The sequence below is a fragment of the Salarias fasciatus genome, chromosome 14, assembly GCF_902148845.1.
Source record: "Salarias fasciatus chromosome 14, fSalaFa1.1, whole genome shotgun sequence".
Classification (NCBI taxonomy): Eukaryota; Metazoa; Chordata; class Actinopteri; order Blenniiformes; family Blenniidae; genus Salarias; species Salarias fasciatus.
In genome coordinates, this window is record NC_043758.1 from 4,997,355 (window position 1) to 5,013,157 (window position 15,803).

The 15,803-nt window shown below is 46.2% G+C and overlaps 1 protein-coding gene across 2 annotated transcripts in view; it reads left to right on the top strand.

Moving 5' to 3' along the window:
• The first annotated feature begins 2,381 nt into the window (after positions 1–2,381).
• axl (AXL receptor tyrosine kinase) overlaps positions 2,382–15,803 on the top strand; it is a 32,986-nt gene continuing 19,564 nt past the window's right edge. The window contains exons 1-7 of one of the 2 annotated variants that reach the window (XM_030108952.1): positions 2,382–2,956; positions 7,419–7,629; positions 8,125–8,225; positions 8,322–8,504; positions 12,574–12,654; positions 12,778–12,893; positions 14,875–15,070. In XM_030108952.1, the coding sequence (XP_029964812.1) occupies positions 2,794–2,956; positions 7,419–7,629; positions 8,125–8,225; positions 8,322–8,504; positions 12,574–12,654; positions 12,778–12,893; positions 14,875–15,070 (1,051 nt within the window). In that variant the 5' untranslated portion in view covers positions 2,382–2,793. The remainder of the gene's footprint in view (positions 2,957–7,418; positions 7,630–8,124; positions 8,226–8,321; positions 8,505–12,573; positions 12,655–12,777; positions 12,894–14,874; positions 15,071–15,803) is intronic. The other variant, XM_030108953.1, reaches the window with a different exon arrangement.

Below are 15,803 nucleotides of genomic sequence, written 5' to 3' on the forward strand. Positions count from 1 at the left end.
AGCTGTAATGGAATGGTCCTCCTTTAATAACCACATTTTTTCGATGCTTCGACTGAGTGATTGGCAGTCGAATCAGGCCCCTTCGAACGAATCATCGAATCGTCGACTATCTGAGGACACCCCTAATCTACATTGCTTTGGCAGCACAAACAGCCCACACACATAATGAACAAGTCCTGGGTATTTTAGTGGTGTGTGTGCCCTGTTGCCAGCAGGGGGCAGCAGAGGCTTTTCCTTCATGCAGACTCAGGCCATCGCTGGCTGTCTCTGCAGGTTGGGGCTGTTCTTTCTCTTTGGCTGTCTCCAGTCTGCGCCAGCAGAGATGATGTCAATGAAACAGAAGAGGTTAGATCATGGTTGGAGCCTCCGGGTTGTCTGGGAGCGCAGCAGGAAGCGGCTTCTCAAGTCTTACAGCCCAAAGGCACTTCAAAACAAACAGGTTGTTTTGTTCATAGCATCCACAAGGATGTTTGGACTGCGGTCGGATTCCATGAAACAACTTTAAAATCACCGTTTTAAGTTTTTCCTTGCATGTGCTTCCATCTCAGCTCATCCACTTTAGTTCAGTCCAGAAAGTGGAATCAAGTTTGCTGGACTCTGAGGTGGACTGAACCCAAACTCAGAGTCCTGGAAGGGAAGAAGGAAAGCCCATCCCCCTTTAAAACCCAAACACTCACTCCTTCCAGACCCATCCAGCCCCCAAAACTCTGTTTTTGAGTGGAGCTCCCCTCTTTCTTGCACAGGACCCCTCGTGTGACCCTCTCCCCCTCCCTCCCTGCCTCTCTGTGCTTCTATCCGGGAGCAGTGAGAGCACCATTGCTCAAGCTCCTATTGAAAAGACAAGCATATACAATGGGGTCTTTCTCAGTCTCTCTCTGTCTCCATTAAAGACCCTGGGAACACAACACTGTCCACAGAGCCACTCTTAAAGGGCCAGAGGGACCGAGGTCTGCACAACCTGAGGATCTGCACCTCCCATCGTTTTCATGGGAAAAACACTGGAATATTCACAGCAAATCCATTATTCATGAATGACATGTGAACTTCTGGGAGCATGGAGCGACCGCCTGCCTCACCTCTGTCCAAACAAACACCTCAGACATCACGGTCCACAACAACCACAGTAAGAGTCCCGCAGAGATGGGAATCAGAGGCAGACGGCTTTTATTTAGACTGCAGCCGATGATGCTGCAGACTGTTTGGCCCGAACCTGCAACTTCAAACAAATCCCCAGACGTCCCCGTCACACCGCCTGCAGTGCAGCCGCAACACAGAAACACCAAGACCACGGCTCTCACACAAACAGGTGCATCAGAACCAGGCCTAATCAAACAGCACTTATTCTGCAAAATAACTTATTTATGTGTGTGTGTGTGTGTGTGTGTGTGTGTGTGTGTGTGTGTGTGTGTGTGTGTGTGTGTGTGTGTGGAATATCTTCTGACTTAATTCTGTTTTAAGTTTATTTACAACAGTAATAAAAATAATAAAAAGCATGTATGTCATGTAATTAAGTTTGGTTTCCTACTTTTCCCACCTGTAACTGTTATAGATGTAGATGTACTTTGTTTCTAATAATTCATCATTATCAAGATCATCATCTTGTAAAATCCAAGATCAAAATAATGACCATGACATATTAGACTTATCATTAATCGTTTTTATATTATTATATTGCTGATCTGCGTGTGACTTATTTGTTTATTTAATTTCTACTTACTGATCACGTTGTTGTTGTTTTCCTTAAAAAAATGTACAAACATGTAAAAATGAGGTGTCTTCTGTGGCTTGTTGAAGCTGGGCATTATGTTGACAACAATAGGTCAGGTTCAGTTACCTTCTGCCCAAGAGGCAGAGTTGCAGTAGAGGAGAAAAGGAATCTGTCTCTACTGTCAAGTGTCAAGCGCAATCACGTGAAGGCATAAAAACACAATAGGTCGAAACGTTACAAAAAAAAAAAAAAAAAGAAACGTTTATAAGAATATGATAACTTATGTGATTATTTTAAAATTCAACTACAATATCAAAATATAAATAAATTTAATGGCCAAAATAGATGTACATTGATGTGATAAAGTGTTTATTATTCATGTTTACATTGGCTTGTCAGGCACGTTGTTCTTGCTCGGTGCGTAAAAACGCACAGGTCCCGGTTGGATACAATGTTTCACGCGGGAAACCTCCTGATTTAGCGCACTATTCACAACTCGCGGGGATCCGCGAGTAATTAAAAAAGCGAATGGGGGTGATTGTGCGGAGACAATCAGCATGCCGCAGGGTTTCTCACATCCTCTGAGAAAAGGAGGGAGACTGGAGGAGGAGGAGGAGGAGGAGGAGGTGGAAAGAAGTTGAGTTGAGGAATTTGAATCCTGTTTGAAGGGGGAGAGAGGGAACGAGAGAGCCAGGGGGAACGTCTGAGGGAACCGGTCGAGGGTCGGGACTCGTCGCAGACTGCAGAGGAGAAGACGGGATTAAAAATACTCCTCCTGGTGCCAGAAATAGACTCGAGTCCAAACCGGAAAGTTTGGATCGCTTTGTTTCCGTGCGCTCCTTCAGGCTGACTGACTGGAAAGTTTGGATACAACCTGCTCCGGTTGGAGTCCACCGAAGCAGCAGCGCGAGGAGGAAAAGCAACCGAGATTTTCTTCTTTCACAGGAAAAAAAGTAAGGGGGAAGTGAAAGGACGGGATCTGGTTCCTCATCTGTGGACCATCACATTTTCAGCCTCTGCCAAGTTTAGAGAAAAACTTTCTTTGCGCACGCAACTTAGGATCTGCGAGCTGCTGAGATGCGGTGATGGAGCTGTGTGATGTTTCCAGACTGGCTGTTTTTCTTTTCAAACTCACTCCCAGAGGCGCTCTCCTCTCCAGAGAAGCCATGAGCGGGTTCGGATGCTCGTTTTTAATGCTCACCTTGGTGTTTTCGGCTTGGCACCCGGCCGCTGCAGGCGCACTGTCAGGTAAGACTGAACACACAGCAGCGTCTCATCCAACCCCTCTCCTGTTTGTTCACTTCATTGCGAGGAAAAACACAGTAATGAGCAATTAGGCCTGCCTGCTTTCTGCTCCTAAGTCGTTAAATCAATTTGCTTTGGGGGATGGCGAGTGCAACCACAGCTGCAACATCTGGGGGCATGAAAGAATTCATTACACTAATAAAACTCAACTTTATAACCAAGGTGATCAAAGGAAACGCATAAAGAGATTAGTTTCACGAATTCAGCTCACTCTTGTTTAGGATTTAACCCTGTGAATCAGATCTGCTGATGCTCTGCACTTGCTCATGATGCTGACTTGTTATGGGCTCTGTGTCCATCTGGGGTCAACTTTTTAAAGAAATCATAGAGCAATAAGGGGAGGATAAAAGTGACACATATTTTAACAAAACACATTGTTCTTGTGGAAATTACTGCAGTGTAAATGTGAGGCAATTATAACACCAGCTTATAGTGAATTATGACTGCAAGCTCTATAAACACACCCACAATTCCGCCCAAACCAAATGTTTGAAGGCTGTTAACAATACTATGACCTAGAATTGATTTTGTTTACAATAATATTATTGGAAGCCTGGCATGCAGCTGAATCATAAAAGACATATTTTTTAAAACTTAAGAAAAACAGAAAGAAATTGGTGTTACAATGCCAGACTTTTACTTGTCCACGAGTCCTAAAAACTAACAGTTCAACTAGAGGATCTCCACCTCAGTGCCAGTGGATAAGATGACTATCTGTTTGTCTTTTTAAAGTTTCACTTCATTACAGGTGGTAAGAGGTGCAGTGGGTCAATCAGTCTGATCCCAGCACATCACTGAGCTTTGCTGGTTAACAAGAGGTGGGATCTTACCAAAAACTGGGCTCCTGTCAAACTTCATTTACAACAGGATTTCAGTAATGCTCACTGAGAGTTTACCTTGTTGGTGCGAATGGGTGTCACTGCGCTGTGACTTCTCCAGTAAGGCACCTTTGGCCTTTATTGTTGTGGTTTAAAGGTTGCTCTTGAGCAGGCCAGGGCTGCAGTGTTCTACAGATCAGGCGCAGTTCGAATCCTTGTTGCTAAATCCTAACTGTTGCTTGGGAAGTCATCCAGCCCAGGATTCCCACCAGTGGAAGGCATTTCCAGAGCATTGTGGAATTTGAGAGATGCTTCAGATTGCAAGGCGGGTAAAAATTCGAGAGTGTAAAAATAAACCTTGCTGGGAAGCAAGAGAGTGTCGAGAAATTCACTCTGCTCGCATGTGAGCAAAGAGGAAAAGCTTCTTTTTTCTATGAAGAGGAGAAAGTTACGTGGTTCAATCTTTAAATTTGACATTTTCCAACAATTGCGTCGGGGTGGGAACCTGTCTAACAGTGTTTCAAGGCCTCCCGCTCTCTTTGGGAAAAACAAACATTCCCCCCCCACTGTTTATGAATGGAGGAAATTAAAATCTTAAACTATATTATGATCTAATTAAAACTATTTGGGTCACGTCTCAGACATCTTTCATCTGTTGTTGGTCTTTTAGAGACACTCCTCTCATGGAAAAGCAGAGTGCAGCACATTGTGTTGTTGTGTTCTGATGATCAGTGTGGTCGGTGAAGATTTGAAAACAAGTCGTCCCGATAGGGGCCTCCACCTGTCAGCTCATGTGTTTTGACCATTACGGTCACGCTGTCTCTCTGGGAGCTGAACCCCGGCCCCTCAGTAGACGCATGACCATGAGGGACGGGGATTACTAGACGCCGATGTGATTTACAAGCTCAGACCGACGGTGTCTGAGCAGAACTTCTCCCCATGTCTCAGCTCCTATTTGGATGTAGGGATGGCCGTGGCCCAAGAGCGAGGGGATGTGAGGGAGGGGGCGAGGAGGGGGCGAATGCTTCGGTTTGTGAGTCAGTGCCGGTCTGAGTCAGGCCGGAGCACGGGGAAATGATGGATGGATTAAGGGGGCAAGAGCGGAGGGGAAGAGTTTGGAGGGGAGGTGGCAAAATGTGTAGCGATGAATCCCAAGAATGGCATGAAAAGGAGAGAAGGGCAAAGGCGCGGCAGTGAATGGACGAGCTGAATTGGGGAGCAAAAAGAAAAGCCAGAGAGATAAAGGAGGGAGTGAAAGGAGGATAAATGCTCAGACTGTGCCGGGTATTTTCGGTATGTGCACGTCCACTGACATTTAACATCTGAACATTTCCATGGAGCGAGTAGGAGGAGAGGGTGGAAGGAGAGAGAGAGATCATGAAGAAAGTGTGGGACGTCAAGGGAATTTAGGGGACAAAGGAGAGGCGATGGAGTAGTTAAGCACAAATAAATCACCTCGGACAGGCCACACACACACACACACACACACACACACACACACACACACACACACTCATATACATGTATAAACACACACATGCACTCAGAGAGTTTGCCCATGGCCTTCTCGCCTCGTCTGCTGCGTTCTCATAAAAGGTTTACAAGCTTATTATTAGATGAATGCAGCAAAGAAGTTACTGAGACAGAAAGTAGGGCTGGCATTGTTCAGCGTGGCACCGAAAAATAACAAAGTCAGGGTCACGCAGATTCCTGAAAGAGCTCAGCCAAGCTTAAAAATAAAGGGAGGACTGACTTTTAACGCCAAAAAAGCACAGCGAGGGAGAGGAAGGCGGCAGAGCGGGGCTGCTCTGCTCACCACACACTCCCTCAATGAGCTCTTCCGATGTCAAGTTGTGTGTGGGTGTGTTTGCAAGTGCATTAATATCAGGATATGTTATATTTAGGAGTAAAAATGAGCTTATTTTTAAAAGCTAAAGGCCTTTTTTCAGGAGCCGGTTGTTTATGCTGTCTGAGATAGTTTGCCGGAGAATGATTTGGGGTCACAAGTGAAGGGTTGAAGGTCGAAGGTTGACCATGAAACAGCTAAAAAAGGCGGGTTGACAAGCTTGAGAAAGTCTTTTTGGGCAGCACTCAGTGAAACAAGGGTGATTTATACTCACTGCCCGATTCAACGCCTCATAAAGGTTTGTGCTTTTCACCTTTTATGTGTTTCATTATGGGAAAGGTAGTCCAGCTTTTTTTCTTCAACAAATCCACTCTTGGCATTTCTGTTTTGGGGATGTAGAGTTGTTGTTCCCAGCGTATATTTTCCTCTGAGACGCTTCAGTTTGCATCTTAGAAAGGCTGCAGACCTTCTCTCTGCATTCTCAGAACATTACAGTAAAGCCAAACAATGGAGGACGGGGCTACTTTCTACATATAAGTGCAAAGTCAAAATGAAAACGCCCCAGGTATTGAAGACTGAAGTGTTTGCTGAGGCTGAGCTCTACGTCAGTGCTGTCACCGTGTTTTGGGTGAAAATAGGTTAAAGGCTGCGATCACAGTCATATCTTTCATGTCCAACTCTGGACGTCATCAGAAATGGCTCCACATCTGTGAGAGTTTAAACAAAATGAGAAGAAAAAAAAACATTCAGAAGTTTATTCCAAACATATTTTTGATGTGAGTGTTTGCACAGCTATGCTGGGACGCCGAGCCGACTGTCAGATGTCTTGGCAGACGACCTGCAGGCCCGCCGTTGCTGTTTGCGTGAAACTGATTAGACTTAGGTTGCGTTGGTGTTCAGCTCCGTTGTGTCCTCTGAACAGAACGGCCTTTGTCCCGGTATCAGCCCTGTTCCTCTCAGGTCACTCGCTCTATCATCCGAGAACACAAGATAGGGATCCACACGGACAGCCCTGAGAGAGGCAGATAAACTCCCCTTCACCTGCCGCTATCCGGATGGACCCAAGCCTGTTCAGCGTTCAGAGCTCAACCCAAGGAAGATTCCATCATAAGACAGCTTCAGCGACAGTTCTGGTCATTTATCAGGTCAAATCTTGAAGTTGAGCCTGAGGGACCCTGGTTTGAATCCCGGCAATCTGGTGTTAAGAACAGGTCAAGCTGGTATGTGTCGCAATGGTGCCTCCTGAAAAAGGGATCAGCCCATCAGGACATTTAAAGAGACATAATTATGTCACTAAATTTCATATTGACAAAATTTCTCAGTTGTGTTTTTCAGATGTCCATTCCAGACATACACATCCCCTCTTTCACTTTATTTAGCTAAACTGGCAGTTTTACTCATTTCAGTTTGAGAGTTATTCCTGTGTTATTTTTGTGGAAAGTAGATTTAGCTTTTTTTTCTTCCATTTTTAGAAAATCCACCTACTCTATTTTACCATATTTAGCTGTTTCCAGCCGGGAGATGCCTCCAGCTTTTAAAATCAGCGTGGAATGCAAATAAAACAAAAATATAAACCACGTTTATTTATGAATCATTTTCTAAAAGCTTCAGGGAGCCGCTACAGAGGAGCTGAAGAGCCAAGTATGGCTTCAGAGCCGCAGGTTGCAGACCTCTGAATGTGTTGCTTCCACTTGAAACAAAATAAATGATGTCCTTCCCATTGCTGAACTCTCAATTCCAGATTTGGAGTTTGAGCGAAGTCCGGCCACGGTCATCTCTTCGCTGGGTAAGCCTGTGACGATGCACTGCGCCCTGAAGGGCACGGGCGACGAGGAGGAGGACCCCCCGGACGTGATCTGGCTGAGGGACGGCGAGCCGCTCCAGTACGCCGACACCAACCAGTTTCAGGTCCCCACCGGACGCAACAGCTGGCAGATCATGAGCACGCTCAGGTGGGAACCGGTCTGAGGCTTTGTGTGTCAGGCTTCAGGAGGATGCACGGAGACACGGCCTGGTCTGCCATGCAGATGTGTCAGTAACACTTTCAGAGGACTGGAAGAGAGATTGAAATAAATCACTTAATCCGAGGAGAGTCACTTAATCCGAGGAGAGTCCCATCATGTGTCTCCCTTTGTTGCAGCTAACTCTGTGAATCTTCTTTATGCCCATTATATTTAACCTATAATCTCCTTATAAAATGTCTTAGCTTACTACTTCTGATAGTAACAGGCTGTAATTAAAAAATAAACATTAACTTAGTGACATTAGCTTCACCAGCCTGCTTGTAGCATTTTTTTTTTTACATTAGAAGAACAGGAGCTTGTTATAATTGTAATAAATAACCAGTTTTCTGCAGCTTGACTTTAAAAAATGATGGGAAATCGAGTCAGAGCATCTCACTTCCTCCTTGTTGGTAAAAGAATTCCTCTTTTCATGCACACATACAGGATTGAGAAGGTCCAGCTTCCTGACATGGGCTCGTACCGATGTGCCGTGCTGTCGGAGAGCCACCGCACCCTGTCTGAGGAGGGAAGCATTCAGCTGGAAGGTGAGTTTAAGTCGAGCTACAAGTTCATCCTCGCTGCAACAGCTGTATTTGGACTGCTAATGGGAAAAGCCCCTGACTGAGACGGTTCCTCTCCAGGCCTCCCCCACTTCTCGGTGGAGCCCCAGCACATGTCCGTGGTGGCCAACGTCTCCCTGAGCCTGAGCTGTGTGGCTCACGGCCCTCCGGAGCCGGTCAGGGTCATCTGGCTGCAAGACGGCTTTCCGCTGAACTCCCTGACGGACGCCGTGGCCCTGTCGCCCTCCACACTCAACCTCACAGGTATCGTCTGTCGCTCCGTGTGACCCCAGTGCTCCGCAGCACATGTAGGAAACCCGGACCTCATAAAACATATCGGCACCTCCAGAGCTCTCACTTTCCTGTCACACAGGGCTGAAACGGAGCAGACTGGATTCGTTAGAAAATCTGTGTGAACTTTATGTTGAAAACAGCAAAACACATTTATTGGTAAATGACTTGTTTAAAAAAAAAAAAAAAAAAGCAGTTTTAGGAGTCAGTAAAAGCCTGACTCAGTCTTATTTCCTCAGAGAGATCGTTTTAAAGTCTGTGGATTCTGTGGATTTTTCTTCAGTTTGGATGAGAGAACAACTTGACCAGCAGCTTTCTTCCTCCAACAGGTCTGACTTATTTAGATCCTGCATAAAATGCGCTCAATTGCACATCGGCACAAGTATGCTGAGCTTTACATGTTCACAGTAACATCACATACAAACAAGAGCGATCAAACGAGGGTTCAGTGTGTTGCTGACCTTGTTTCCACAACCTTCATGCTGGTTTGCTTGCGGTCGCCATGTAGTGATCAGACAGAGAGCTGAGACCCTTTATGCACGCATACTTGGAATTGGGGTCGTTATCAAACCCATTGCTGTGTTGAAAAATTTGGAAAAACAATCAGAATATCTTAAAATTCTTAAGAAAATTAAACAAACAAACCAAAAAAAAACATTTGAAAAGGTCTCCTCAGCTACCTTCAGTTTTCATTCTGTGGAACATCAAGTCTTTTTTGAGGAGATCACGTCACTAACAAGAATGTAAAGAGATTCAACATGTAACCTGCTCCACGTTCAGACAGCGTATCTTTAAAAGTTCTCTTTGAAAGTCAAATGTCAAATCTGAGCTTTACTGATGGACAGTGAAGAACAACGGAACAGCTGGCTGTGTTCTGCTGTGTTCTGCTGTTTTTCAGCAGGCTGTTAGGGCAGTCAAGGTGGGATGTAATTAAAGACTGTGGGGTAAACCTGATCTGGACGACTCTGTGGACTTATTTAAACAGGAGTTTCAATCAAACAAACACTTTTTGTAATTTGATCTAATGTGTGGCGGCAAGACACAACGAGTCAGGATTTAATCTGTGTTGCTCTGCAGGATGTTGTGTGTCATCCATGTCATTTTTGCAGTCAGTAATGATCGAGTAATGTGAGCGTCATCAACAGAAGAAGCTTATGTGTCTCATGAGTTAGAGCTAACATGTATAAAGAAAACTAAAGGGGTCTGAATACAGATCCCTGAGAAACACAGACTAACAACAAAGTTATTGAGAAAGTGATTGATGATTTCAAGTCGTTAATTATTGCATTCATGCAGGTGTAGGCAGCTGCTTGTGACTCCAGGTAGGAAAGTTTCTGTCTTTTACAAATTACTGGTTTTAATCTGATCTTCTGGTAACGACTCGCTCTGAATAGTACACAGCAACTGTATTCTGTGATTCAGGAGTTCAAAGCCCCCCTTATGGCCCAAACAAAACCAGCAAATAAGCAGCCTCCCCTGAGAGAGCCGGGTGGGCACGGTGCCAGCGGGCCCATTGAAGTCGAGCCTTGTGGTTGTGTGGTTAAAAGCAGAGCGGCCTGCACAAGAGGGACAATTGGGAGATGGAAAATTGATGCGCAGAGGACATAAAGACATAAAAGGAGGGAGGAGAGAGGAGAAGGGCTCTGTTACCGCTTGAATGCAAACCGCAGCTGCCTGCCAAATAACTGGGCTGCGTTGGGTCCAGTGGTGGTAATGGGGGGGGGGGGGGGGGGGGGGGGGGGGGGGGGGCAAGAGCAGGGCTGACTCACAAAGACATGGGTGAGCAGCCAGTGGAGTCTGATTGAAAGCTCTGGCTTGAGTCATCAGAGGAGGCCGCCTGGTGCTGACCGTTTGACGGAAACCTACAGTCACACCTCAGGAATGGGCAGCTGCTCCGTGGACCGCCGGTCCAAACCCCAGCAAACACAGCTCATCCCGCAAGAAGCTTACGCTGCGGAAGTGTTTACTGGCAGCTGGATCATAGTCACTTCATTTTACTTCATTACTCTGATGCACCATTTGATGATTTTTTTGTGTCCTTCCTTTGGAGTTAGAGTAAGAAAGACTGAGATCAAACAAGCAGAAGACTTTATTCCTGTCATTTAGACCAGCTGGGCTCAGTAGCTCACAGTCACCCACAGGTGTAAATGTGTGTCAGTGTTTAATCAATGTTTAATTGTCACTGTGTGTTTGCCCTGTGACAAACTGGAGAACTGCCCAAAGTGCAGCCTTCCTTTTCTCCCACTGGGATGGACTCCAGCTTCCCACGGCCTTCACCTGGATAATGCAGGTGTGGAAGGTGTGAATGAGCAAAAGCTATTAACCTTATCAGCCCTTTTACTTCCTGCCTGTTTCTGGTTTGGCATAAATAACATGTAATGTTGGAGAACTACCAGATCTTGAATGTTGAAGTTATTTAGAAAATGTGCATGCAGAAATACTGAATCATTGCACAGTTTTGATCATTCTAAATCTATAAAATCAAAACAAATCCAGGCGTCTGGTATATGAGATCACTCCCTCTGCACAAAAGCGCGGTGTAAAGTGAATGTGAGCCGTGCACGTCACTTCCAGCTGATATGAGCGGTGTTGGTCAACATCACGAGTTTCTACCTACTGACCGGTGATGACCCTTCAAGTGCTTCTCCTGATGAGGAAGGAACACAGAGGGCGAAGTGGCGCAATCTCCCAGTGGCCTGATGGTCTTTTCATTGTGGTCATCCCTCACCCTCCCCTGCCCTCCCCGCTCCCCCGTGGCCTCAGCCCTCGGCGAGTCGCCGTACCCCCTGTTCTCCTTCCGGCTGCAGCACAATGGGGGCTTGGTGCCGTCGGCGCAGGACGGCACACTGCTTCGTTCTGTCAGCCTCGGTTTGTGGCTGCTTGGGATGCTGGGATGTTAGATAACGCTGATAAAGCTTGAATGTCACATGTGCAGTGTGTGTGTGTGTGTGTGTGTGTGTGCCAGCGTTGTGTTGAGGAATGTCTCATGTGTGTGAGCGCGCTGTGAGTCACTCGGTGCGAGGACTCATTCTCTGCTGAATGTCAGTGTGTGTCACGGTGTTTTGCCCCTTCAGAGGAGCCCCAGCCTCTTGAAGACTGCAGCTCAGCCTTTTCACACCTGGACCTCAGCCCGCCCGCCCTCTTTCTTCTGGAATCTGCACACAGAAAGAAAAAAAAAGAAAGAAAAAATTAAAAATCCCCCCTCAGCATTACCAACCAGCTGCAGAACCGGGACTGTGCAGCTTCAGACCCAGTGGGTTTCAGATGATTGTGCTGAACAGTGAGTTCGGACTCGTCTGGTTGGATTTTCTGGTGAAGTGAATGTTGAAATCAAGACAATTCTCCTTCTTTAAACCGTCGGACGAGAAGTGACATTGTTTACAGTCCTATAAAACAGTGGCTCCCAACCCTTGTACCAAAACAGAACCATTATCCAATTCTTTTCAGCCTCGTTTCATTGTGTTTGGAATTTTTTGTAAGTAGAAATCACCTTAATAGGAGCATAGCACATTTCCAGACTGGTGAAAGAAAAGGATAGTTTAAAACCAAAAATCCAGTACGAGCGTAACAGCTGTGTCTACAGCTGGTAGAGTGGAGGAGTGTCTTTCAATGTAAAGGTTGATAATTCGTTGTCTGGCCTTGTTGTTTTGCTCAGGTGTGAGACGCTGGCCCCAGTGGCGGCTGAAGCCCTGCGTTAGTGAGAGTGTGTTAATGGCTGAATGTCATAAAACACTGTAAAAGGCTTTGAGGCTGCTGAAGCGTGAAAATGTGTCATATAAGTAAAGTCCTTTTATTGCTGGTCTGATTTTGATTAGAGGACGTTGGTTCCTTCCAGGAAGATTCATTTAATTTGTTTTCTGGTGTTTTGATTTGAATATTACTTACTAAGCTTCACTTTACAGGAACTCTCCTCCGTCACTCGGGTTTTTCTTTAACTTTTACAAGGTTCTCAGCGCAGCGGCGGCTCCGCATGCTGAGCCAGCGCTCTGTGAGGAAATGTTTCCCCCTTTTTCACGTGTGTGTGTTTGGTTTTCACATCCAGGTCTGAACAGGACCAGCACCTTCTCTTGTGAAGCCCATAACCGCAAGGGCGTGGCTACCTCTGGGTCCGGGACCATCACTGGTAAGGGCCTCAGCTATCATTCAGAAACTATGTAAAATGTTCAAGTTAAGCATGTTTCAGTTAAGATCAACACCCTTCTCACTGGAATATCCGTTTATTCTCGCTGTGTGTGTGTCTGTGTAGTGCTGCCGTCCCATCCTCAGCATGTGCGAGCCGTAGAAACCACGCAGACGTCGCTGCGACTGTCATGGCTGCCCGGCTTTGGAGGAGACTACCCCATAGTCCGCTGCTCTGTTCAGGTGAGACAACCTTTAAATGAGAGGAATACCACAACAAACCCGGAACATTGTCCCCACAACAATGGCGGTGAACTGCTTGTTGAACAAGCCCATCGTTTGCAGGGTGGATTTTGCGGCCCTGCCTGGTTTCCAAACCTAATTTTAAAGAAAAGGAGGCTTGCAGTTCTATTCTTCCCTTAACTCATCCTGCACCCCTCCCTGTTTTTATTCGTGTGCGGCTGGATCAGGTTTCACTCTGGGAAAGTGGCCTCCTGGACCAGGCTAATGCAGCCCTGCCGCCTCTCTTTCTGTCAGCGTCTCTCTGCCACTGTCCCGCCTTGTGGCGGCTGCAGCTCGGAGCCGAGGGGAGGAACTTTTTTTCTCCTGGAAGGAGGCAGCAGTGCAGCACCACCCCTAAACGTCTGGTTCTAATAAAGCTGCCCCTCATACCTCTCGCTCCTCCTCCTCCCCCTCTCGCCTTCCCCGTTACCCCTTTGCCCTCACAGGGGAACAAGAAAAGGGGCCCGCCTCTGCAGAACGGGGCAAAAAAAAAAAATCTGAATTTCATTGTGTAAGCAAAGAGAAACATGAAAAAGTGAGAGTAGAAAGCGGGAGAAACGCTGTGCTCCAGGAATAACTCCATGGAAAAAGGGATGATTGAGGAGAGGGAAGAGAGAAACCAGAGTAGAGAAAGACAGCGAGAGGCGGCAGGAAGAGGCAGTGGCAGCAGGTACTGCCGGGATGAGCCACGCAGAGGGAATGCAGTCCGAGCAGTGAGTCAGGCCGGAGCTGTACTATTAGATTAAACACACTTGTTTTACAGGCTGAGCGGTGATTCATCGCGCTAAAGCTTTTCTTCTCTCTCTCTCTCTCTCTCTCGCTCACACACTCACACACTCACACACTCTTCATTCATGCCACTCTTTGGATCACGCCACCAAACTCACACCGTGACGTGAAAATAGAAAAAAATAAAATAAAACCGCCCCATCAGCTGCTGCTGTAGTGCTTAACACTATCACCTCACAGTGAGAAAATTCCCGGTTCGAGTCCAGGACTGTGGGCTTTTTTTTCCTGTGGAGTTTTTCTGTTTTCTCACAGGTTAAATCTGTCCATGACCCTATTTGATAAAGTGATATTAAAGATGGTGATAAACTCTTGATCGTATCATGTTAGCGGCTGTGATACGTCGAATGCTCTCTGTCTTCTCTGAAGTGTAAAGCCCTTCAGCCCGGAGCAGAGCGGCTGCTTGATAACAAGCACAACAATGAGCTGCTCCAGCAACTTTCATGTGGTTTTGAGATTACTGCAATAAAGACTTTTTTCGACCTTATGTTCCCCTTTAAAGATGTTTACCGCGGCGAGGCTTTTGCAGAGGCAGCAGCTTTCTGCCTGTAATTTTCGGTTGATGGGTTCTGCTTTCCGCGCACCTTGCTGGGCGGTGGGTCACGTTCGAAAGAGCAGCCAAGCAGATTTTACACCTTTTTTGGATATTAGACCCTAATGACTCCCCCTCCCTCCTCAGCCCTCTAACCACCAGCAGCAGCGGCAGCAGTGCCAGGCCTTTCTCCATTTCAGTGGAGATTATTTATACTGCACCAATTCCAACAAAGGCACCTTCAGTTTTTTGATGAATTCTAGAATCAACCCGCTATATTTATCCAGGCACTAATACCCCAATGCACTGCTTACTTTATGCCCCCTTTAGAAAATGATGAACAAGCTCAATAAGTCCATACGAGCACCGCTTTGGCTGGTTTCGAGAGGAAAAAAAAAGACATTTTAACAGGAATAAGCTTTCAGAAGTTGGATGTTTCTGATCCAAATGAAGAGAATGGCATCTGGCCTTATCCCAACAGCAGCTTCACAAAGAAAATGCTCAAGCTTTGTGTTGCCTCTCCTGCAGGTGGACCTGAATTTATTCCAATACAGTGGAAAACATCACTGAACTTCAAGCTGTAATGTGGGAAGATGCTGACAGTGATTCTGTGGGTGTTCCCAGGCCAAGCGCTCAGGAGAGGCCTTCGCAGCAGGTCCAGACGCCATGATCCACAACCAGAACGTCAACATCCCTCCAGCCAGCCTCCTGATCGCGGACCTGGAGCCCCACAGCCTCTACGCCGTCAGGGTGGCCTGTCACAGCAGCCAGGGCCCCTCCGAGTGGTCGCCCTGGCTGGAGCTGCGCACCAAAGAAGGAGGTGAGTCCGCCAAGTGCACGCATGTTTACTTCCAGTGTGTGTGTGTGTGTGTGTGTGTGTGTGTGTGTGTGTGTGTGTGTGTGTGTGTGTGTGTGTGTGTGTGATGACTTCCTCAGAAGTGTGTTGGGGTCAGGGTTGTGTTATCTGGTTGCTGATGGAGCTCTGAGCTTCCTCTTGTTCTGGCAGTTCTTTGTAACCCCTCCAGGACATGAACAGATCTAGTCCGCAGTCAGCCGGCGTTTTCACTTTTATGGTGTTTCATTCATGACGTGAATCATTTTTATATCCGAGGTTTCTGTGCAGAGGTGCAGCATTGGCTGCTGCTTCATACTATTTGAATCTGTTGCATTCATGTACAGGATCTGATCGTATCACAGAGACTGTTTTTTCTTCATATGTTTCAGAATTCACTTAAAGCAGCTCTTCATATTGTTTCATTTGAATGATATTATTATTACTGGTGAGGCTACAGACAGTTTGTCATGTGTTACACTAGGATCTGTTTTGATAAATTATGGAGTTTTTAATTTAAGACCATATTAGGTTGAAAATTACTGGTTTGATCACATTACATTGATCAATACTGTAATCAATACTCATAGAAGCATGTTTCTTAATTGTTGATTGTTGCATTTCTTGGTAGTTTGGGCTTTTTTCTTTTTAAAACTCTGCAAGCAGACTCACAATGTAGACTTTTTTTGTTCTTCATAATTCAAAAGTTGAATCAGTATCA